This window comes from Caloenas nicobarica, chromosome 1 (assembly GCF_036013445.1).
Source record: "Caloenas nicobarica isolate bCalNic1 chromosome 1, bCalNic1.hap1, whole genome shotgun sequence".
Classification (NCBI taxonomy): Eukaryota; Metazoa; Chordata; class Aves; order Columbiformes; family Columbidae; genus Caloenas; species Caloenas nicobarica.
In genome coordinates this window covers 89,323,284-89,345,131 of record NC_088245.1, presented here as the reverse complement: position 1 = coordinate 89,345,131, position 21,848 = coordinate 89,323,284, and the positions used below count along the sequence as shown (strand labels likewise).

At 44.2% G+C, this 21,848-nt stretch overlaps 2 protein-coding genes across 3 annotated transcripts in view; one reads left to right on the top strand and one right to left on the bottom strand.

Moving 5' to 3' along the window:
* The window catches only part of ATP6V1A (ATPase H+ transporting V1 subunit A), a 31,457-nt gene extending 15,826 nt beyond the window's left edge, over positions 1-15,631 (top strand). For both annotated transcript variants that reach the window (XM_065638656.1, XM_065638666.1), the window contains exons 3-15: positions 185-313; positions 1,022-1,236; positions 1,965-2,102; positions 2,597-2,748; positions 3,563-3,725; positions 4,880-4,988; positions 5,742-5,864; positions 5,953-6,067; positions 7,190-7,253; positions 8,146-8,349; positions 9,963-10,057; positions 11,266-11,437; positions 13,401-15,631. In XM_065638656.1, coding sequence (XP_065494728.1) covers positions 185-313; positions 1,022-1,236; positions 1,965-2,102; positions 2,597-2,748; positions 3,563-3,725; positions 4,880-4,988; positions 5,742-5,864; positions 5,953-6,067; positions 7,190-7,253; positions 8,146-8,349; positions 9,963-10,057; positions 11,266-11,437; positions 13,401-13,493 — 1,772 coding nt within the window. In that variant the 3' untranslated portion in view covers positions 13,494-15,631. The remainder of the gene's footprint in view (positions 1-184; positions 314-1,021; positions 1,237-1,964; positions 2,103-2,596; positions 2,749-3,562; positions 3,726-4,879; positions 4,989-5,741; positions 5,865-5,952; positions 6,068-7,189; positions 7,254-8,145; positions 8,350-9,962; positions 10,058-11,265; positions 11,438-13,400) is intronic.
* DUSP12 (dual specificity phosphatase 12) lies at positions 15,339-20,601 on the bottom strand. The gene is made up of 6 exons (XM_065638679.1): positions 20,288-20,601; positions 20,082-20,195; positions 19,878-19,996; positions 17,786-17,882; positions 17,173-17,359; positions 15,339-16,566 (listed from the first exon to the last, which is right to left on the bottom strand). The coding sequence occupies exons 1-6, from the start codon at positions 20,569-20,571 to the stop codon at positions 16,405-16,407; spliced, it is 963 nt and encodes a 320-aa protein (XP_065494751.1). The 5' UTR covers positions 20,572-20,601; the 3' UTR covers positions 15,339-16,404.
* Positions 20,602-21,848: the final 1,247 nt, after the last annotated feature.

Below are 21,848 nucleotides of genomic sequence, written 5' to 3'. Positions count from 1 at the left end.
TTTTGGCTTTTAAACTAGAAATATGAGGATTTGTGGCAGCCAAGTTATCCTTTTCATGAAATCAAGAACGCACTCTTGATTTGGGTGAATACTAGGCTTATGCTGTGTAGTTCTTACTAACTTCTGATGAATAAATTTCCTGAGCTACAGGAAAAATATTCACCTATGTGACTGTCTCTTACAGTGGTCACAGCGTGCAACATGGCAGGTGCTGCTATGTACGAGCTGGTACGAGTAGGCCACAGTGAACTGGTGGGGGAGATTATTCGACTGGAAGGTGACTTGGCAACAGTCCAGGTGTATGAAGAAACATGTATCCTTTTCACTGATCCCTCTGGGTCTGCCAGACTGCACAGTCCAGAACATAGTGGTGATTAGGGTGAAGATGGTGAACAAAGCTGACTGGGACCAGCACTTGGTCCTTCCTCTGCCAGCAGGACATCTGTTCTGCACATCTTTTGTAAATTCTGATGGTTTTGAGGTAAATTTTGTCTTGTTTGGCTGTGTACTGAGACTTAAGTGGAAATGAAATCATATCTACCTTAGAATTTAAGTTCATTTTAATTTAAATATTACAGCTCTTTGTTAAGGAAAGTCAAAAAAGTTGTGCTCTATAACAAATTCTGAAGCAAAAAGTTATATATTTCATAATATTGTCTGACTTTAACAATCAAACCTGTTTTCTAGGTTTGAAGATTAAAGAAATGCCTGACATTTTGTCATCCTGCTGCCTGGCACTACAGTAAACTCATCCATATAGCTGACTTGAACTAATGATCATAAAGCAGAATATTGACCCCCTAGTTTGCCTCACTGGAGGGTGAGCAACTTTGTTGCTATGGCAATTTCAACTTGAGTTCATTATAAAGCCTACATACTTCTCAAATGATTATGTGTAATACAGTAATAAAAATATTACCTTAAACTCAGAAAAGTGGTTTAAGAGTATGATGTTGTGAATGTGATGCCTTCTGTCCTGTTTTCCTTTCTCTGGATTAACTTTTCCTCAGCAAATCTTTAGCTGGTGTCTCTGTAGGAGATCCTGTACTCCGTACTGGCAAACCCCTGTCAGTGGAACTAGGACCTGGCATTATGGGAGCTATTTTTGATGGTATCCAGAGGCCTCTCTTGGACATCAGCACTCTGACCAAAAGTATCTATATCCCTAGAGGTGTCAATGTGTCAGCTTTGAGCCGAGATGTCAAATGGGACTTTACACCTTCCAAAAATCTGCGGGTAGGTTCTGAGAAGCCTGTCTTCCCCTCTTGCTCCTCTACTCCCAGAGCTTAGAGCCAGAGCAGAGTGCCAAGGCTGTGACTGCTGGGAGCTATGGTTAACGCTGCATTAAGTTTACAAAAAAGGGTGCTAGGAGGCAGTAGCGATGTATGAGACTGGACGGGGATCACCAAAATTTACTCCATGTGGCTTACTGTGTGTTGCTGCATATGAGAAACTTGCAAAGTTTTGATGTATTTACAAAACTGAAAAGAACTTAGTGGAATTGCACTAAGCATTAGCAAGAACAGGTGTTACCTGAGCAAAAAGAATAACCACAGCACACGTTTTGTGAATGGTGAAGGTAGTCTCAAAGCTGGAAAATGCCAAGGCTTTAGCCCCAGTCGTCGTCTTTTTCCCAGCCTTGCAGGTTAACATACGCTTGCCTTTCTCTACTGAACAAATTAAACTGAGAGATACAAAAGAAATGAGGAAAATTCCTTGCATCAGTCAGTAATTGCTACTGTCTGAAGCTTCAAAGGCACCTGAACCCAGATAGTGTTGCTAGCGATGTGCTGTTAGTGTAATGAGTTATGTAAACGGGCTACTGTGCTGTAACAACGCATTTATAAAGGGAGTAATCACAGTGCTAGACTTAATAGCTGTAGTTATTTTATACATTTCTTTGACAAGATTCTTTTTAAAACTGGAGTTCTCACTTATGACTAATAGACTTGTTTTGATTTTAGGTTGGCAGCCACATCACTGGTGGAGATATTTATGGTGTGGTGAATGAAAACTCCCTTATCAAACACAAAATCATGCTGCCCCCACGGAACAGGGGTACAGTTACATACATTGCTCCGCCAGGAAACTATGACACTTCAGTAAGTCTCCCAAACAGAAAATGCTGGTGTATTCCATGTCTCTTTCATAAGGTTGATGTACTCTTTCTATTCTGCATGATGCCAACTAGAAAGTGTTTCATGCAACAAGATGTCTGAGTTAATGGTTGCTTTTGCTACCCTGCCTGTAGGGATGACATGATTATCTTATGCAGTTGTTGTCTATGTATATGGCTTGCCAATGACACTTCAGTGTGCCGTGTTTGCTGACTTCTGTGGAGATCTACAGTATATTATGAATATGTGAAAATCAGTTGCTCTTCAAAAGCGTAATTTTAGTTGAAGCCACATCTTGCACTTTTTTTCCTAGTAGCATTGTAAATAAGGGAAAGAGCCTTCCCTCTAGAGGGGCTGATAGCATGTTGGGGTTCTGAGAAGTCTGTAGTGGTATCAAAGATGTAGTTGAGGTGAGAATTTGTGTGCTGGTCCAGTGTGCAGCTGTTTGCTTACTTCAGATGTCTGGTGTTCTCTGGTAGGATGTTGTCTTAGAGCTGGAGTTTGAGGGTGTGAAGGAGAAGTTCACTATGGTCCAGGTGTGGCCTGTACGTCAAGTCCGTCCTGTTACTGAGAAGTTACCAGCCAATCATCCTTTATTAACTGGCCAACGGGTCCTAGATGCCCTCTTCCCGTAAGTACTACCTTTTATTTTCTAGTATGTAACAAATCTCTATTTCGTGAGGGAAGTGGAGGAGGAGGTGTTAATTTTTTTTAAGGGCAGACAGGCCCCAAGCTTTCAATATGCATTACAGCATCATCTCAAAATATATTTAGCTGAATTCCTCATATTTGTATATTTGACAGGAGAACCTACCAGTGGAAAAAGGAAGAGAAGTTTAACAAGACAGTTCTAGTGCATTAATCTAGAAAAGCAGAAACTTAAAATAATCATGGCAGATTTACAGAAAGGCTAGAACTTTCATGCTTGGTATCTCCATTTGAACACATAAGTGGGATCTTATTCCATGGTCTTGAGAATGTGTAGTTCCCAGTGATTTTGGGGTCACCATTTATGAAGACTGTTGCACTTAACTGTAATACAAAATGCTCCTTTAAGCAGCTAACTTTCAAGACACTTAATTCAGTAATTTTGGTCCTAACATATTGTGCTGCTTATTCTCGTAATACACAGCTCAGTTGTTCTTTTCTTAGTATTTGCATTCCATCAGTGCTTCCAGCTGTGAAAACTGCTATGTTTCAACCCTGTAAGTCTAGCTGTTGTACCAGCATAACTCAGGTACTTCAAGGGCAGCAGAGGAAAAGGGTACTGTATTCCCTCAGTCTTTTGGTTTGATGAAATACCTATGTGCTTCTCACCCAGAACACTGATTGTGACTCCTGTTGCTCTGCTTTTAATTAGTGAGTTTTATTGGAAAACGTGTTCTAAGATAGGAGAGAGATGTTTTTGAGTTCCTTGCAAATCAGAGTCCTCTTTCTTTATTCAGGTGTGTACAAGGGGGTACAACAGCGATTCCTGGGGCATTCGGTTGTGGGAAGACTGTGATCTCACAGTCTCTCTCAAAATACTCCAACAGTGATGTCATCATTTATGTGGGCTGTGGAGAACGAGGAAATGAAATGTCTGAAGTACTGAGAGATTTCCCTGAGGTTAGTATGGAGAATTCATGGAGAGTAAACCTTCTTGGCAAGACTTGCTATTGTACTGGCATTGTAACTGAATAAAATAGCATATTGGTAGAGTGACTTGAAATTATTTTCTTGCCTCCCTGCTGTAAGTTCTGGCTTTAGTAGGAGAAATCCCCTTTGGCTTGTTTAAGAATAATTTCAGTGGCTCCTCAATAAGCATCTGGACTAGTTTTTGGGTGTACCTTCTAACGTGTTTAAAATAAAGCCAAAATGAATACCAGGATGTAATTTAGCATGGTTATAAGCACCTTACCTTTCACTGATAATGTCTCTAATGTAACAATGCATAGCAAATGCAGCATCTGTATTTACAGGGTGCAGGGTGGTGATACAAACAGTTACCAGATATTAGTTTGATATGTTAGGCTTTGGAATACCTTCTGAAGGAAGTAGAAAATTCCTGGATTTAAAAAAAAAAAGGTGCCACAGGTTTACCAATCCTTCTACCTGTTGTTATATGTTAGTGAAATAGTTGTGTCTTCTGTAAAATATGGGAAAGAAGCCAGATAGTCTGAACTGCAGTGTTGAAACTCTACTGTCAAAAATAAGCAGTAAAAGGTTTGGGTGTGTTGACTGATTACAAGATGAGAAAGTCAAGCTGAGGTGGCCATGAAAAAAGTAAATGTCAAGATCCTCAAATGTCAGGATATGTGTTCTGTTGTTCAGGTGCTTCTGAGGCTTCACCTGGGCGGTTTTATGTCCAGCTGTCAAAGACAAATACAGATCAGTGTAGGTGGGAAAGAAAGCTCTCAGATTCCTAATGGACTTATGGCAGGAGGCTGATTTTTGGCTTTTCCAGCATGGTAAGCTGAGAGAGGATAATGTACCTCCTAATGACAAATCTACCACATCAGTCATTTGAATGGAATCAATAGGGATTTGCTAGTTGCAGAAGATGAGATGAAGCTGAGGCATATATGTTAAAGAGTTAAGCAGTGTACAGTCCAGATGGCAAACCAGCATAGCGTCCCAAAAGCTTGAATCTAGCCTCTGCTCTTGGTAGCGTAGCTCTGAGGAGAGTGTCCTGATACAAGGCAAGTAATAAAGTAAAAAAACAATCAACAACAACAACAAACATACTTCTGTTACATTTTTTTTCTTTTCTTGCTTTTTAGTTAACAATGGAAGTTGATGGCAAGGTAGAAAGCATCATGAAGAGAACAGCTCTGGTAGCAAATACCTCCAACATGCCTGTGGCTGCCAGAGAAGCCTCTATCTATACTGGTAAGATTTACAGGAGGATGGAAAAGGCCCTGTGTCAAGCAAGCCATCACGCTCTAGTATTTTCAGTTCCTGAGATGGTCAGTATCAAGAAACCTCTTTAGTTGCAGAAGTCAGCCCTTTCAGGCCTTGCTTGCATTGAATTTGGCTTGCTTACATATAATTACAATTTCTGAATATTGAGTAAATTTTGCTTATGAAGTGAACTTACTGCACCAGCTCTCATATGGTTTTGCTCCATGTGTTGTGTAAGCTTTTGTTTGTGAATAGCTTTTTTGCTGATAAGTACAGCCACTCAATGCACAGGAATAGTATTCTCTTGAGTTGGCAGGCTAATCTTCTTTCCTTTACAGCCCCTTCAAGGTGGTTTTTAGATTCTTTTTTTGTGAAAAGTTGACAGATAATTAAGATAAAACATGACCTTTTCTCACTGGTGTATTCTACTAGTTTGGAAGGAAAGAAGACATTTTACAGTAAGAAAAGGCTTTGTTCATGGCTTCAGTGAGGCAAACAGTAGCATCACTGACGTTGCCATGTCTCCTCAAAGAGATGTAAGATGAGACAAAATGGGGAGAATGAGAAGAAATAAACAACAGCAATAACAACAAAAGATGGCAAGAACATGATCTTATGGGAAGAGAGAATAATTTTCAGTATCTATTACCATCGGAATGGCTTATTTGCATCTTAGTGACAACATACAAGCATAGAATTCCTTTCTGAACTGTATCCTGCAGCACACTGTCTTTGTTCTAGGAATCACCCTTTCCGAGTATTTCCGGGACATGGGCTACCATGTCAGTATGATGGCAGACTCTACTTCCCGATGGGCTGAGGCCCTCAGAGAAATTTCAGGACGACTGGCTGAAATGCCAGCTGGTGAGTAGTCTTTTCTCAGTCTAGTCTTGTAAATGCATCCTTTAAACTCTGAGCCTTTGACACAGTTTCCGTGTGTTGTTATTTGCAGACAGTGGTTATCCAGCCTACCTTGGTGCCCGTCTAGCTTCATTCTATGAGCGAGCTGGCAGAGTGAAGTGTCTGGGAAATCCTGAAAGAGAAGGCAGCGTCAGCATTGTTGGAGCGTGAGTGTTGCATTTATTTGCTTTGCATTGGCTGCAGTTCTTCCTCTGTGTTTTCGTATGTCAAACTACCTATTCTTTTTGGAAAAAAAGAAGGTCCTGTTGCTCTGTGCAGCTGCAGAACTAAAAATATGTGAATGAGCAGGTAAATATTTAGTCTCTGTTCACCCTCAACTACCACTAAATTTTGCGTGGGGGCAGAAAGAATGAATGTAGACAGGTAGTTCTGTGAGGTGTGGAATTGCAGTCACTTGCAGCAATCAGAGGAAACAGCTCAGGGAAGAATGTCATTAGAGCTGTCACTGAAAAGGATGTCAAACCACACTCAGAGCAGGAAAGAAGGGACAGTTAGAGCAGCAGTGTGTGCACTTGGGGGCATAATGAATTGTGATTCTCTTGCTTAGATACAGTAGAATTACGTGGAGCAACATAGCTCAAGCTGTAATGGTCTGTGAAAAGCAGAAATCTCCAGACATTCTTCTAAGCTATATTGATTTGTATATCATAATTTGGGCAGAGTGAATTTCTGCCCCGACACATTTTCAGGAGAGCCTCTAGCATCTGCAAGAACACCTAGAGTCCATTTTTTGCTCTGCTTAGTTCTGCTGTCCACAACATACATACACAAATGCATTGTGCTTTTGAGGCCGGAAGATATTTTTTTGATCTCTGGGAAGGTATGTATTAGGGTGTCTAGCCCAAATGAAGTTGAAGTGGTTATTTTATAGGTGAATATCTGCAATAATTTCAAACTGGGATATTGTTTTCTGTGAAATAATCATTGCACTGTGTTTCAAGGTGTCCCATCAGGACACTTGCTGAATCTGTTCCAGTTGAGATAGGTTTGGTAATCCAAGTTGGAGTTAGTGCTAAAGTGACTGAAATCATACCTGGATACTATCAGTTACAGATATAACTATATTTCATAGTATGCTTAATATTACATGTGTGTGGATATGCATTAAACATTTTCTGGAGTGGAAGCTTGCAATCTGTTGCTTCCTTGAAATTATGTAGACTTTTCTGGTTTCTGTTGATCACTGCGGTATGAAGTCATACATTTGCTACTTCGGTTCAAACTGTGAAAACAATTCTGATAACTTTTCCTTCTCTCTTCCTGCTCAGTGTCTCTCCCCCAGGTGGTGACTTCTCTGATCCTGTCACATCTGCTACGCTGGGTATTGTTCAGGTACGTCCCACGATGTTGCAGCTTTTCTGTCCACTTTGTTAGACTCAAAATGATTGTGTTTCAGTGCATTTGTGCCAGTGGCTGGGGTGTGAGTTCCAGTTTGACACAAGCAGTTTTGTAGGATGCTTTGGAAAATGTTCTAACAGCGTACAAGGTGACCTTGTGAGATGGTCTCTGAACTGACGTGTTTGAGGTCCCTTTAGAAGAGGGAGTGAAGGCAGCAATTCCTTCCAACACTGACTGCTCAGGCGTATCCGTGTGCTTCCTGATCGCTGCCCTTTGAGCTGCACTTCAAATGTGGCTGCTCTCAACTGAGGTGGAAAGTGAACCACTCTTAAAAGGTGCATTGAAACCATGAAAAAATTCTCAGAGCCGCTGACAGGGAGAAGAACGTTTTGCAACTGATTGCCCAGGCCTCTTTTGGGAAAAGGAGTTATGTCTAATAGAGCTCCACTTAATTTGACTCCAGTATTGTTGTTGTTATGGCTGACTTCTCCCTTATGAGGAGTCTCAAGCTGAGTAAGTCTGAACTTAGCATAAAAGATGTATCGTTTTTTGAGAACTGTATATGAAAGTTACTCCTATAGTTAAACTAACATAAGGAAGGCCGCCTTTTTCATTCTCAGGCTTTCATGTTAGCCTTTGCCATGCTGTGTTTGCTCAGACTTCCCTTTTATATTGTTATTGTGGTTTTTGTTGGTGGTGTGGTTTTTGTTGTTGTTTGGTGGGGGTTTTTTGTTTTATTTTTGTTCTGTTGGTTTGTTGTTGGTTTTTTTTGGTTTTTTTGGTTTTTTTTGTTGGGGGGGTGTTTGTGGGGTTTTTTGGTTTTGCCTTCAATTATTTTGGCTCATTTTTTATTTGGATCATTGGTTGATCTTTCTGCTTCTGACAGGTTTTCTGGGGCCTGGATAAGAAGCTGGCACAACGCAAACACTTCCCCTCTGTCAACTGGCTGATCAGTTACAGCAAATACACGCGTGCCCTGGATGAGTACTATGACAAGCATTTTACAGAGTTTGTCCCTCTCAGGACAAAGGCCAAAGAGATCCTACAGGAAGAAGAGGACCTTGCAGAGATTGTGCAACTTGTGGGGAAGGTGAGTAACCAACTGTGAGGAAATATGGTGTCAGTGATCCATCCTCCATTTCCTTACTGCTAGTGCAGGCTTGTGACCATGTCTTAGACCAGACTTGGCAGATGGATACTCTGTTGTGCAAAAAAGGCAAATGGTCACTGGGAGATGTCAGACTTTCCTGCCTCTAACTGTGCTTTATTCCAGCTTTCTTCCATGTTGTTTGATTTCTAATGATAAATACTATCTTAGATTTGACAAACCTTGGCTTGATGCTACTTTTCTTGTGTAAATTAGATTGCAGGGCATCTAATGCTGGCATTAAGAAACTTCACTTTCTTCAGTGTTCTCATCCTGCTGAAGTGCCCTTTGTTGCAAGCTACAACAGTACTCCATTGGAAGTAATCTTTGTAAGAGAAATTATGCAAACTGATCTTGCTGTTCAAGCCATCTGAAGGGTTACAATTTATTAGAAATCATGTTGCCAGCTGCAGAACAGAGGTGTTGGCATTTACAAGCTGGCCTGTAGAAACAGAAGCGATGTATGCTTTTTCTAAAAACTGATTACCTATTTTCTCTGAGAAAACCTGTGACATAACATATGGCTCCATTTTACAAGCATTCTTTAATTTCCTTCATTCACTTCACTGTTTTGGGAGAGAAGGCTGAACTTGGACAGGAAAATTTCCCTTGAGAACTCTCAAAAGGGACCCAGTGAAAACTCTGTGTTTCATCTTAGTACTGTAAATATAATAATTGACAGGTGCCTAGCACATACTTGACAGTAATCTAAAGCTGTGATATTTGGATGAGCTATGCTGATTTACAAGGTGGTAGTAGTGTGTGGTAACATTGTATTAACTACAGTTATTTGGAGGAGGTTTGCTCTTGGTGTTCTCCCTACTCATTAATGTTCCAGCCCAGTCAAGATGACGCCCTTCACCAGATCTTGCCTAGCAGAGCTCTCCTTTCTAGATGTGTCTTCAAAGAAAAGGAAATGTGATCTTAGGGCTTTCTGCAGTTTCCTATTTACAAAAAACATGTTCTAAAAGACTAGTTTACAAAACAGGCTAGAATCCATTCCTTGGGGAGTAGTGGCTTTCCTGTGGAGTATGACAGGCATTGTCATCAACTTCTTTTACTTTTCTTGAATGCCAGACAGGGAAAGCCCATGGGTAGCTGTAGAGACTAGTATCAAATCCTTAAGATTACTTGTTGGTCTAGCATGCTGAGATCTAGCTCTTCTTCCATGGATGTAAGAACTGAGGAAGGTAAAAATGAATTTACCTCTTTATGTAGGAAGGTGTTGTTTCCATGTATGTCACAGTAGAGCTGTGTGCATTTTCTGTGTCTAGTGGCTTTCCTGTTATCTTAAAGGAAACTTCCTTTCCATTGTTTATCATCAGATAGACTTACAGTGGACTTATGGACTGTTTGTCCCATCTTAATTTGACTATCAATTTAATTGGCTGTTCTACAGCAGGTAGTGAGAAATACCCAAAAGGCAGAATTCTGCTGGAAGCTACCCTAAGAGGGTGGGAAGAAAACAGTTACTGAAAGATAACTGTTCTTGGCCATGACATGCTGTGTCCTCATGGACTTGAGTACTAAACTAACAGCATACATTACTTTTCTAGGCTTCCCTGGCAGAAACAGATAAAATTACCTTGGAGGTTGCAAAGCTGATAAAAGATGACTTCTTGCAACAAAATGGTTATACGCCTTATGACAGGTAAGATATGACTGGCCACTCTGCCCTCTTGGTCCTGTGGAATCTGAATTTAGACGGCTATTTTACTTGGAAACCAATCTGTGCAAAAATTAATTTTACTCACCATAAACAAATGGAAGAACTGTGCTTAGGGAGACCATCAGTGTATTCACGTTGTCTTACCCAAGGCATGCAGACTTTTTCCAAATGCAGTCACATCCTGTGAGTTTCTCAGGCCTTCATCTATTGTTCACTTAGCCAATATTTCTGCAATAATATGTCCTTTTCTCCTTTGGAGGAGGAGAGGACCACTGTGTTTTCACAGAAAACACCCAGAGTCTTTCTTTTTGTTCTAGCAATGCACGAGGGACTGCAAGAATCTGTTTTCAGTTACTGTTGCATACTACTTGAGTACATTTGATCCATCAAAAAACCTTACTGGACCTTTTCCCTAGTGCAATGCTTATTATCCCTGCCTGCTTTGCTTCTTTCCATGTTATCCTTGTGTTTTAAAGCTTGACAAGGGGCCTTTTGTACTTCATTTCATTCTCCAGCCCCAGGAGGTCTTGAAATACTTAATCACTAAAAATACATCATCCTGTAATGGTGTGTACCTTTGATTAGGTTACTGGGGCAGGTATGCTTGTATGCATTAGGGAAGCACAGGAAGTAGCCCGATGTCACATATAAATAATGAGGAGGTATGTTCCGTGGCAGTCATTTACCCATTAAAAATGGAGCTTTTTGTGTGTGGAGTGCTCTTGTTATAGGAACACTCCCTTTCCTGTGAGCAAATAAACTTGCAGAGCTGTCAGGTCATCCCAGGCTCCCTGCAGGAAGGCTGTTCCCATGATGGACAAAACAGGAAGGAAGAATTCTATTAGCTGCTCTGGTGTTTTCCCTTTCTTGTTAGCATTGGCACAGATTGAAATGTGAGACTTGTACAGTGATGGTTCCTGTACTCTGCTGTTTTGCCCAGTGTTTGAGTGCTGTTTCAGAAGCCTCGCTTCAGGATGATTCTCTTAGCCTATGATTCACGTATTTAAAAATGCGGGACCTATTAGAAGGGGTCTCTCTCCTTTGATGGCGTGTATCAAAAATACCTGGAGTAGGGCAGGCTAGCACTCTTTCTTTCAGGTGAGAATTCAGTGTTGTTGTGAAGGCAGGAGCAAAGGCTTGTCCTGTTCACTATTCCAAAATGTCTGACAGATCTTCTTTTGTTCCATCAGGTTCTGCCCTTTCTACAAAACCGTGGGAATGCTTTCCAATATGATTGCATTTTATGACATGGCACGCCGTGCTGTAGAAACCACAGCCCAGAGCGACAATAAGATCACATGGTCCATCATCCGAGAGAACATGAGTGAAATCCTCTACAGACTTACCTCCATGAAATTCAAGGTATGTTTTTAAGGAACTGGCTTGCACTGGTTTTTGAGCTTCTGGTGCCTCTGAAAGGCTGTTACTCAAAGGTGGTCATGAGTTGCCTTAGATTAAAGGTCTATGAACAGAGACATTTTGTAATCATTTTGAATACACTTAAGAACTGGCTTTAGTTTGTGAGCACAGGAATGGTTAGTACAGAAATCTTGTTGGGTGATGCTGGCTGCAGAGCCTTGGCCACCTCACCTTCGATAGTCTCTTTTGTTACCTGTATTAACGGTAATAGTACAAGCATCTTTCCTGTTTGTTTGGGGGGGTTTGTGATAAAATTCTATAAATAAGTAAATATAAAAAAATGTTCTAAGGAGACTATTAGCGGATAAAAGCAGCCTAAATTTTAAATCCAAGAATGTGCTAAAAAGTGAATGACAAAAATGTTGATCAAGCTATTTTAAAAGGAAGTTAAGGAAAGAAATGCCAGTTGCCTGCAGTAATACATGATGTCCCCTGTGTTTGGCTTCAGGGCCTAAGGCAGGTAACTAGGAGGAGAGGAAGGGAACACTAGCTTCAACACAGGCTAAAGAGAAAACAAGTGGCTCAGAGAATCTGCTCTGGATAACCCCAGTAGCTATTTTTTAGAGCACAGCTTTCCTAAAACTCATCCGGAGTATGCTGGTGTAGCAGTCACTGGTAGGACAGTAACCTGTATGCTAGCTGGTGTTAAAGTAGCTAAGGAGTGTTCTCTATGAAGTATGATGCTTGTTCCGTTATAACTCTTAAAAGCCTTTCTTGCAAATCTTTCAAGAACAAGTACCATAAGATAAAACTACATTTAAAATCAAATGTTCTGGTGTGCCAATATATTGTGTTCCTGCAGGGTACTGGCTTGTTTCTGTGGCAAGCAAATCCCTGGTATCTATTCTCAAAGCACCAAGAACATAACAAGACACACTTGGGCACATGAGCTTCTTTGAGAGGTGGTTCTATAGAGCTAGGGGAAGTAATACACTTTTTACAAAATTCATCCACCAGAAGACATCTGGCATACAGCAGAGCAGTGGACAGCATGGCTGAAAAGGGGAATCCAGAGAGTGAATACATGTTAAGTGGAGCCAGCCCTCTGATACATTAATAGTTATGAAAGGAAAATTATATTTCCTGGGTAACAGTCTGAAAGGCATGAGAATTTAAATGTCCTGCAGTCTCTGTACTTCAGAGAGACGATGAAGAAGTGCACCCACACATGTAAGTCCTCTGTATTTCCCAAGAGCCGTGCTGACCCAGAGGAACGTAGCACTGAGAGGGAAATGGTGAAGACACTGAACAGATTTCACAGCCTGGCAGTTAATGCTTCTTGCAGGAATGCCTTGCAGCCTCAGAGCAAAGCTGATTGTTACAATCTTTTGCTCTTGTATTTCATTAAAAGTCATCTGACAAATTGAAGCTGTATGAAGATGTTCTTGAGCTTGTTATGATTTCACAATGAGATTTTAATTGGAACTGAGCAACCTCCAAATGATGGCAAAGTAACGGTTGCACTTACAGCGATACACCCCCAAAAGTACAGCAGGGCATTTCTGAGTCAGAGATCTGTACTCCATTTGGTTTGGGGATGGGAGCTGGTGTTTGTCACTGCAGCTCTTGAATCACACAGCATTAACTAAGACCCTCAGTAGTACAGAATCCTACAGAATCCTCTCCAAATCAGTTGCTTTTCAATAAAGTCAGCACTGCTCATGAAAAATATTTCTGTCCAGTATGCAGTCTGTCTGCTCACTGAACATGGAAAGAGGATGAGATTTAAACCTTGTGGCTGTTGGTGAGACAGACAGGAAAGCGGAGATGGAACTAAAATGCCTGCTCTGCAGTTAGTAAGTGTGAATCCTAAGGTCGAGAAATTACAGCGCTGGCAAAGCAGGGTTGCCTTAAGTACACGAGGCTTTTCCCGATGGATCTGTTTATTTGCTGTGTTATCTTTCAGGACCCTGTCAAAGATGGTGAAACAAAAATCAAGGCAGACTATGCTCAGCTGTTTGAGGATATGCAGAATGCATTTCGCAGTCTGGAAGACTAGACTCAACCTCCGTGACCACTCCAGTTTGTCCTCTAAATTCCTCATCTCAACTCCTCTGCTTCCCTACCTTACAAGAATGATGCAACAGTACTTGAGTTGATAAATAGCTCTGTTTCCCTGTTCATACTCAGAGAGTGTCTTTACAAAACATTCCTCTTAGTTTGTGTTTGGCATTGTTTTGTGTGTCTGAAGTGGTGAGTGATGTGTGAATGGGCCTGAGTGAGGAAATGCTGTTGTACACTTCTAGGGTGGGAAAAATTTCACCTTGCCTCTCCCAGCTCTCTTGGTAAATGGTCTTTCACCTTGGGATGTAACCAGCTGAGCTGTACTGGCAGAGGAGGTGTAGATCTTAATGCAGTCACATGGTATGTTCTGAGCTGGCAATAGTAAGGGCATTTAGGTCTGGCACTTTGCTAAGTGACTATCATGACATAGAGCTCCCTATAGTCAAACAGAATTTTTGACCATATTCTGATAACATGTTGATACAACCAAAAATTGTTCACTACTCTGTCCCTTCTGCAACCCTCGTTTGAGTCTGATGTTATTGAAATGTAGTAGTTCTACATCTGTGCAAGAAGGGACTAACTAGAAGATGAGCACATACATGCAGGCAGTATGCTTTTGTACACTGGAGAAATAGTTTTATTTTCCTGCTCAGTACGGGTAGGACTGTTGGACTCAGCATCAGCTAAAATCAAAGCCATAGGTGCTCAGCTTCCAGCAGAATTTTATCTTCTTGCCTCCCACTCCATAAAATTTCATGACACTCAGCTGCTTTAGTTTGTGAAGCTTGTGACCGCTGCTGTCTACTGCAGGACATAGCAAGTTACAGTGATGCCAGTTGTGTGGACTAGTAGAGTCCTTCCGTGTTGGTGCTGTCTGCCAATGCAGTTGCCTCCAGGTGCAATGCCCAGGTCATGCCAAGGAAAGTGTGTGCTTAACCTTCCTCCTCCACCTGTGTTCACATGACCTCTTAGTGGTCTCATGTAAGAGGAATGTAGGAGGCTTAAATGGAGGCAGGGGATGAACAAGGGGGGAAGGTTGAAAAGTACAACATGTATTTACTCTTGCCTTGTTGATTACTATGCAGAAGAAACCAGTGACTTTGATCTTCTGCTCTGTGCTCTGGAAGCACGCTGTCCAGCAGCCAAAAATGCTGTCACCTGGGCTTATTTATTGGCAAATCTATGAGAGGAATGAACACAGAGCAGCCTTTCTGTCAAAATCCAAGAGCCCAGCACTGGTATCACTGAGAGAGAAACTCTGGTATTCTCTCCAAGCTCTCCCTCTCACTTGTGGTGGCATCTGGTGCTGCTTTGCCCTGCAGCACTCTCTGCTCGGCTGGGTTCCAGCTGACATCCACTGCTTCATTATGGCCATGAAACAGTGGCTGTTGTAGGTGACACTGTGGCAGTTGCATGGCTATGTAAGCGTTAATTCTGCATTGAAGTATTTATACCAGCTGCCCGCTTTGAACAGTAGTGATGCAAAGGGATCTCGCACTACGGACCAAATGCTGCCACTTCCATGACGGTATCAACTTGCCGTTTGCCAGGGAGAAACTTAAAGGGATTGACTATTTTTGGTTCTCCCAAAAGGAGCTGCTCCTCCAGCTGATACTCTGCTAGCAAATGGTTAAGTTTACAGCTCACTAAACTTTTGGTGTATGCTGCTTCTTTTACCAATGAGCACGTGTGAATGAGTAGTCACCATCCAAACCCTTGCTGGATTCCCCATCGTTCGTACCTTTCACCACTGTACTATGTAGCATTTCATGCTAGAAAACAGATGTTCTTATCTCTTTAAACAGAGGATGTTATAAACTTTACAGAAGATGTCTAAGGTAATGCAGTTCTAATATTTATTGTGCTGTACCTGGCCCTGAAGTGTGACCAGTTCAAACAGTTTCATATATATATTTTTGTCTTTTTTTGTTTTGTGTCTGTTTTCAGTGTTGAGATTCTGATGTTCACTGTGTCCTGCAAGTCTTCCCTCCACAGCTGTGGAAGGAATTAAAAGATGGGCAGAACCCCACCACCTACTCTATCTTGTATATTTCATAATGTATGTTGCTGGAAATTGTGTAAAAAAGAAAATTTAAAAAAAATGTTGAAGTCAGTTAAAATAAAATGGATTTAAATAAGACAGATAAGACCTACTTTATTTTCTTCTGTCAAATCAAACCTGTGCCATAGCGGTGTACACAGCATACTACCAGGAAAGCTCACAGCTCGCTTCAAATCTTATTTCATCATTTTAGAGATTTCCTTAAACCTGCAAGCAGCAATTTGGCAGGGACACTTTACTTCAGGTCTGCCATTCCAGTATAGCATGCATCATCTCCTCAGACATTACATGAAAGAGTTAGTGTAGTAAATATTCTTGGGGTAGATTTTTTTAGGACTACTTTTATTACAATAAAAGTGTAACTGTGAACTTGCGTTTTGCTGCTAGTAGCTGCCATGCATGATAATGCAACAAGTGTAATTGTACCATTTTATGGCACTTTGCTCCTTAAAATATTTCCCTGCTGCATACCTCCTATTGTGGAATATACCTACTAAAGGCTCAGCTGTGTGTTTCAGACAAAGTGATTGGAACTTCTGGATCAGAAGATAAGCAAATAAGGAGTTGAGGCCTCCTGTAAATAGCAACAGATGCACTAAGAATATACTAACAACATCACATTCAGGTGGTTTTGTACATATTTGACACTGTGTAACACCTCTTTGAAGGAAGTGTTTTGCTATTTTATATATATTGGAGATACAGCAAGCTTGAATAGAGCAGATGTTCAAGTAATTCCATCACATTACCAATGTGTGGAAGTCACAAGCTGACTCCTGGCAACCACAGACTAGCCAGCAGTTCTCCATGGACATGAAATCCACCAAGAGAGGCAACAAGCTCAGGTTTTGGCAGCTTGGAAGTTTCCAACTGGCAGCGTCCTCACTTCATCCACTCGACTTTTGTGGATCTGGAAGGCAGGTGTCACCCAGCGGCCGCAGGAACACTGCTCGCCCCGCCAGCTGAAGGAGCCCAGCTTTGAAGTGCATTTGGGACACAGAAGCTGCAAGAAAAACACAAGACCCAGTCTAAGGCACATGCACATGTAGGTCTACTTAAAATGTACTTCTGTGGTATGTTAAATTGTGGCAACCTGCACTGAGCCAGCTCCTTCCCTTCTAAGACTTCCGAGAAGGTAAATGTGCTGAAAAAACAGGCAAAAAAGCTAAACTGGCATGGCTGCTTAGCCCTGGGGTGTAGCAAGCAGTGCTGCTGGCAGAAGGGAGCAGGGGGAAATGCAGCTGCTTGGACCTGGTGTGGTTCCAGGACAGTTTTCCCAATCGCCAGAAAGCCTCAGTCAGCCTGAGACCACAACAGGGTTTATAAGTCACATAAACTCTTTCCTCATACTAAAAACAAACCACAGATAAACCCTGTCCAACACCCTGGTTAGTGTTCTCAGCCAATGAGATCACCAGCTCATTTCCTTATAAAAGGATATTTAAGAATCTGTTCATAAGCTGCAGAATTCACACCAGAAAGGCTGGGAGACCCAGGCCCTTGTGTGGTGGCTTTCACATCGGGGAACAGAAACAGTTTGTTCTGCTTTCACAAACAAATGAAACAAAACAACACACACACACAAAAAAAGGCACATGCTCCCCTTCACCTGTCCTTCCATTACTCCGAGCAGCGCTGGCTCCATCCACTGCACGGGCTCGGTGAAGTATGAGGTGCACTTCTCACGGCCATCGCCACAAAGCTGAGCAGAGTCCATTATCCTCTTGTGGGCAAAGGCTGCCGGTCCACTTCCTTCCACATGGGACAAAATGCTGGAGCTACGGAACAGAGCACGCCTGCCCGCCGCGACAGAGGGGAAAAAAAAAGAAGTAAAACATCCAATTTCACTTTAATTAATCCATAAAAGGTAGTTAAAATGTAGTAAATCCCAAAACAGACATTAAGTTTCTTCTGGGGAAACTGTCAAACTAGAAGTCATGGTTTCAGAGCAAGCAAGTTGACAGAGTCACGCAGTATTACACTTGCCTATAGAATGCAGCAGGTTAGGCTGCACAAGTGCTGCACAAGTGCTGCACAACTTCATGGAACTAAAGTTTTGTATTTCAAAGGTACTTTTATCTAATTTTTGTGGCCTACACTGTATGGAAGCAGGGAAGAGTTCATCCCTGTCCTGACAATAATGACATGCCCATCAATTTACACAGGTTGTTTTTCTTCATTTCGAAATGACATTTAATGGAGAAATATGAAGGGTTCAGTACCTGCATTTCCTGCACCTGTAGAGAACCTCTGTGTTTGGAGTTTGGCACATACTGGTTGGATCGACAGCAAAGACTTCTCGGGGTAAGTCTTGAATTTCTGCAGAGGGGTCAGTACGGAGTCATGAATCAGATCAACGCAGCCACACTACATTTCTGTGGGACAAGACAGCACTGCGCCTCTGCCCCAGTCACGACACGCAGAAACCACCTTCTTCGCATTTGTTTGTCCACTCACCAGTTCCCTCAGATAAGCTGAAAATGAAAGAGCCTCATCCCACCACACCTGAGATCAGGATTCACTTAATGCAAGGAACTGGGATCTAGACTTTGGTCTTAGAAACGGTAAAATAGTGGCATTTCACTTTATGATCCTACTTAAATGGAAAGTAAAGGTAGAAGAGGAGTTAGAACAGTTCTGCCAAACTTTTGGTGCGCATACAGAAAGTCAGCCTGCGAATGGGAACTGCTACGAAAAATGCCACATAAATGGAGCGAGCTGTCCTGCTGAATATCCAGCACTGAGATCTTGCAAAACAGCTACGGATTGTTATTTTATAATAAAATTTTACATATGTACAGATATTTACTACAGTCAACCTTTTGCAAATCAAAACATGTAGGTTTACTTCACACCTTGATTTTAACTTTATCTCAGTTTCACATTTGTTAGTTTTATTTTTTTAATTCCATTGACTTATTTTTAGAGGATATTAAGTTTGCCTAGCCAGGTACAAGAAAATCAGAAAAGATATCAAATTCACAGAATCACAGAATGTTCGGGATTGCAAGGGACCTCAAAAAATCATCTAGTCCAATTCCCCTGCCGGAGCAGGAACATCCAGATGAGGTTACACAGGAAGGCGTCCAGGCGGGTTTTGAATGTCTCCAGAGAATGAGACTCCACAACCTCCCTGGGCAGCCTGTTCCAGTGCTCTGTCACCCTCACTGTGAAGAAGTTTCCTCTCATATTTAAGTGGAACCTCTCGTGTTCCAGTTTGTACCCATTGCCCCTTGTCCTATCATTGGTTGTCACCAAGAAGAGCCTGGCTCCATCCTCCTGACATTCACCCTTTATATATTTATAAACATTAATGAGGTCACCCCTCAGTCTCCTCTTCTCCAAGCTAAAGAGCCCCAGCTCCCTCAGCCTTTCCTCATAAGGGAGATGCTCCACTCCCTTCATCGTCTTTGTGGCTCTGCACTGGACTCTCTCCAGCAGTTCCCTGTCCTCCCTGAATTGAGGGGCCCAGAATCACAGAATGTTAGGGATTGGAACGGACCTCAAAAGATCATCTAGTCCAATCCCCCTGCCAGAGCAGGAACACCTAGGTGACGTTACACAGGAAAGCGTCCAGGCAGGTTTTGAATGTTTCCAGATAAGGAGACTCCACAACCTCCCTGGGCAGCCTGTTCCAGGCTCTGTCACCCTGACTGAGAAGAAGTTTCTTCTCAAATTTAAGTGGAACCTCCTGTGTTCCAGCTTGAACCCATTACCCCTTGTCCTATCATTGGTTGTCACTGAGAAGAGCCTGGCTCCATCCTCCTGACACCCACTCTTTATATATTTATAAACATTGATGAGGTCACCCCTCAGTCTCCTCTTCTCCCAGCTAAAGAGCCCCAGCTCCCTCAGCCTTTCCTCATAAGGGAGATGCTCCACTCCCTTCATCATCTTTGCTGCCCTGCGCTGGACTCTCTCCAGCAGTTCCCTGTCCTTCTTGAACTGAGGGGCCCAGAACTGGACACAATATTCCAGACGCGAATTGACTTTTAGCATTTCAACATTTTCCTAAAGAGAACAGTTCCTCATGGATCTTATTTCTCAAAGACACGTTTTGTCCCACTGAAGAGCTACAGCTCTTTAGAACCAGTACGAAGCAAATGTTTGCCCAGCCAAACCAAAGCTCGGTGATTTGAGGCCAATACTCTTAAGCCAAGCACCTCTGCCATGGCCTTCCGTGTCCATTTCGGGACACACCTGGGACCCCCCTCCTCTGGAGACGGCCCCAAGCTTCCCCCCCAGCGCCCGCCCCGGCTCAAGGCCGATGCTCCCAGGGCCCGGCTCAGCCCCGCCGCCTCCTCCGCCACTCACCGGGGTACCTCTCCGTCAGGATCTGCAGCCGGTACCGCTTGTAGAGGGCGCTGCCGCTGTCCACGGAGCAGCCCATCGCCTCGTAGAGCTTCAGCTGCCCCTGGAAGCCCGGGTTCACCCTGCGGCGGGGTGAGAGGAGAGCGCGGTGAGGGGGCGCCGGGCGGGCGGGGAGCGCGGAACGGCGGACGGGGGCCGGGGACCCACTCGGCGTCGGGTTTGGCGGCCCTGACGGCGGCGTAGGCCTCCTCCCAGCCGAGCCCCTCCGTCTTCATGAGGTAGGCGGTCACCACGGCCACGCTGCGGCTCACTCCGGCCTGGCTGCGAGGGCAGGACAAGACAGGACCGCCGGGCCGTGAGGAGCGACGCCCGGGGGAAGCAGCCACCCCCGGCCCCGCCGCCCCGGCCCTCACCAGCGGACGAGGACGGCGCCGCCGCCCGCCCGCGCCGCGCCGATGAAGGCGGCGCAGTCGTCCAGGCGGCTCAGCAGGTCGGCGCCGGGCTCGTCCAGTACCCGGACGTGCATGGCCCGCAGCCCCGGCACCGCCGGCGGCTCCTCCGCGTCCACCGTCAGCACCGCCCCCACCCCCGCCGCCGCCAGCGACTCCGGGGACGTGCACGACTCCGCGCCGCCCACGTAGAGCCCCGGCAGCACCGGCACCATCCCACCGCCCCGGCAGCCCGCGGCCGCCCGCATGGCAGCAGGCACGCCGCGCCGGGGCAGGGCACCGCCCCCAACATGGCGCTGGGCCTCGCCCGGCAGGCCCGAGGCCCCACGGGAAGGGCGTTGCCATGGAGGCGGCGGGGGCCGCGCTGTCGCCGGCCGGTGGCGCGCTGGGCCCGGTCCCGCCGGCAGGGGCCAGCCGGGAGCCGCCGGGGGAGGGCGGCAGGGCCGGGGCCGCTCCTGGTGGGGTTGCCACGCGTGGGCCGCCTCGCCATGTCTGCAGGGACGGCGGCTGGGCATGTCCCTGGTGGGAACCATGGCGGGCCGACGGCCTTGACAGGCATGAGAAACAGAATCAGAGAGTCACAGAATGTTCGCAATTGCAAGGGACCTCAAAAGATCACCTAGTCCAATCCCCCTGCCGGAGCAGGAACACCTAGGTGAGGTTACACAGGAAGGCGTCCAGGCGGGTGTTGAATGTCTCCAGAGAAGGAGACTCCACAACCTCCCTGGGCAGCCTGTTCCAGGCTCTGTCACCCTCACTGAGAAGAAGTTTCTTCTCAAATTTAAGTGGAACCTCCTGTGTTCCAGTTTGTACTCATTGCCCCTTGTCCTATCATTGGTTGTCACCAAGAAGAGCCTGGCTCCATCCTCCTGACACTCACCCTTTATATATTTATAAACATTAATGAGGTCACCCCTCAGTCTCCTCTTCTCCAGGCTAAAGAGCCCCAGCTCCCTCAGCCTTTCCTCATAAGGGAGATGCTCCACTCCCTTCATCATCTTCATTGCCCTGCGCTGGACTCTCTCCAGCAGTTCCCTGTCCTTCTGGAACTGAGGGGCCCAGAACTGGACACAATATTCCAGATGTGGTCTCACCAGAGCAGAGTAGAGGGGCAGGAGAACCTCTCTCGACCTACTAACCACCCCCCTTCTAATACACCCCAGGATGCCATTGGCCTTCTTGGCCACAAGGGCACAGTGCTGGCTCATGGTCATCCTGCTGTCCACCAGGACCCCCAGGTCCCTTTCCCCTACACTGCTCTCTAACAGGTCATTCCCCAACCTATACTGGGAACTGATGTCAGGGCACCACTGTCTTTTTCCCTTACCAATGTTTAAGTAATAATTTCCATAATAATTTCCATAATTATCCTCACACATCTGTGAGTAGCAGTGCAATTCTCTGCTCCCTACGTCCACAAATGTCTGTCTCACCTTGTCCTTTTTAAAATCAAGAGGTCTCACACCTCCCTGTCCTCTCTCCTTACAAATGCTCAGAAGACAAATACCTATCATTAAAGAATATC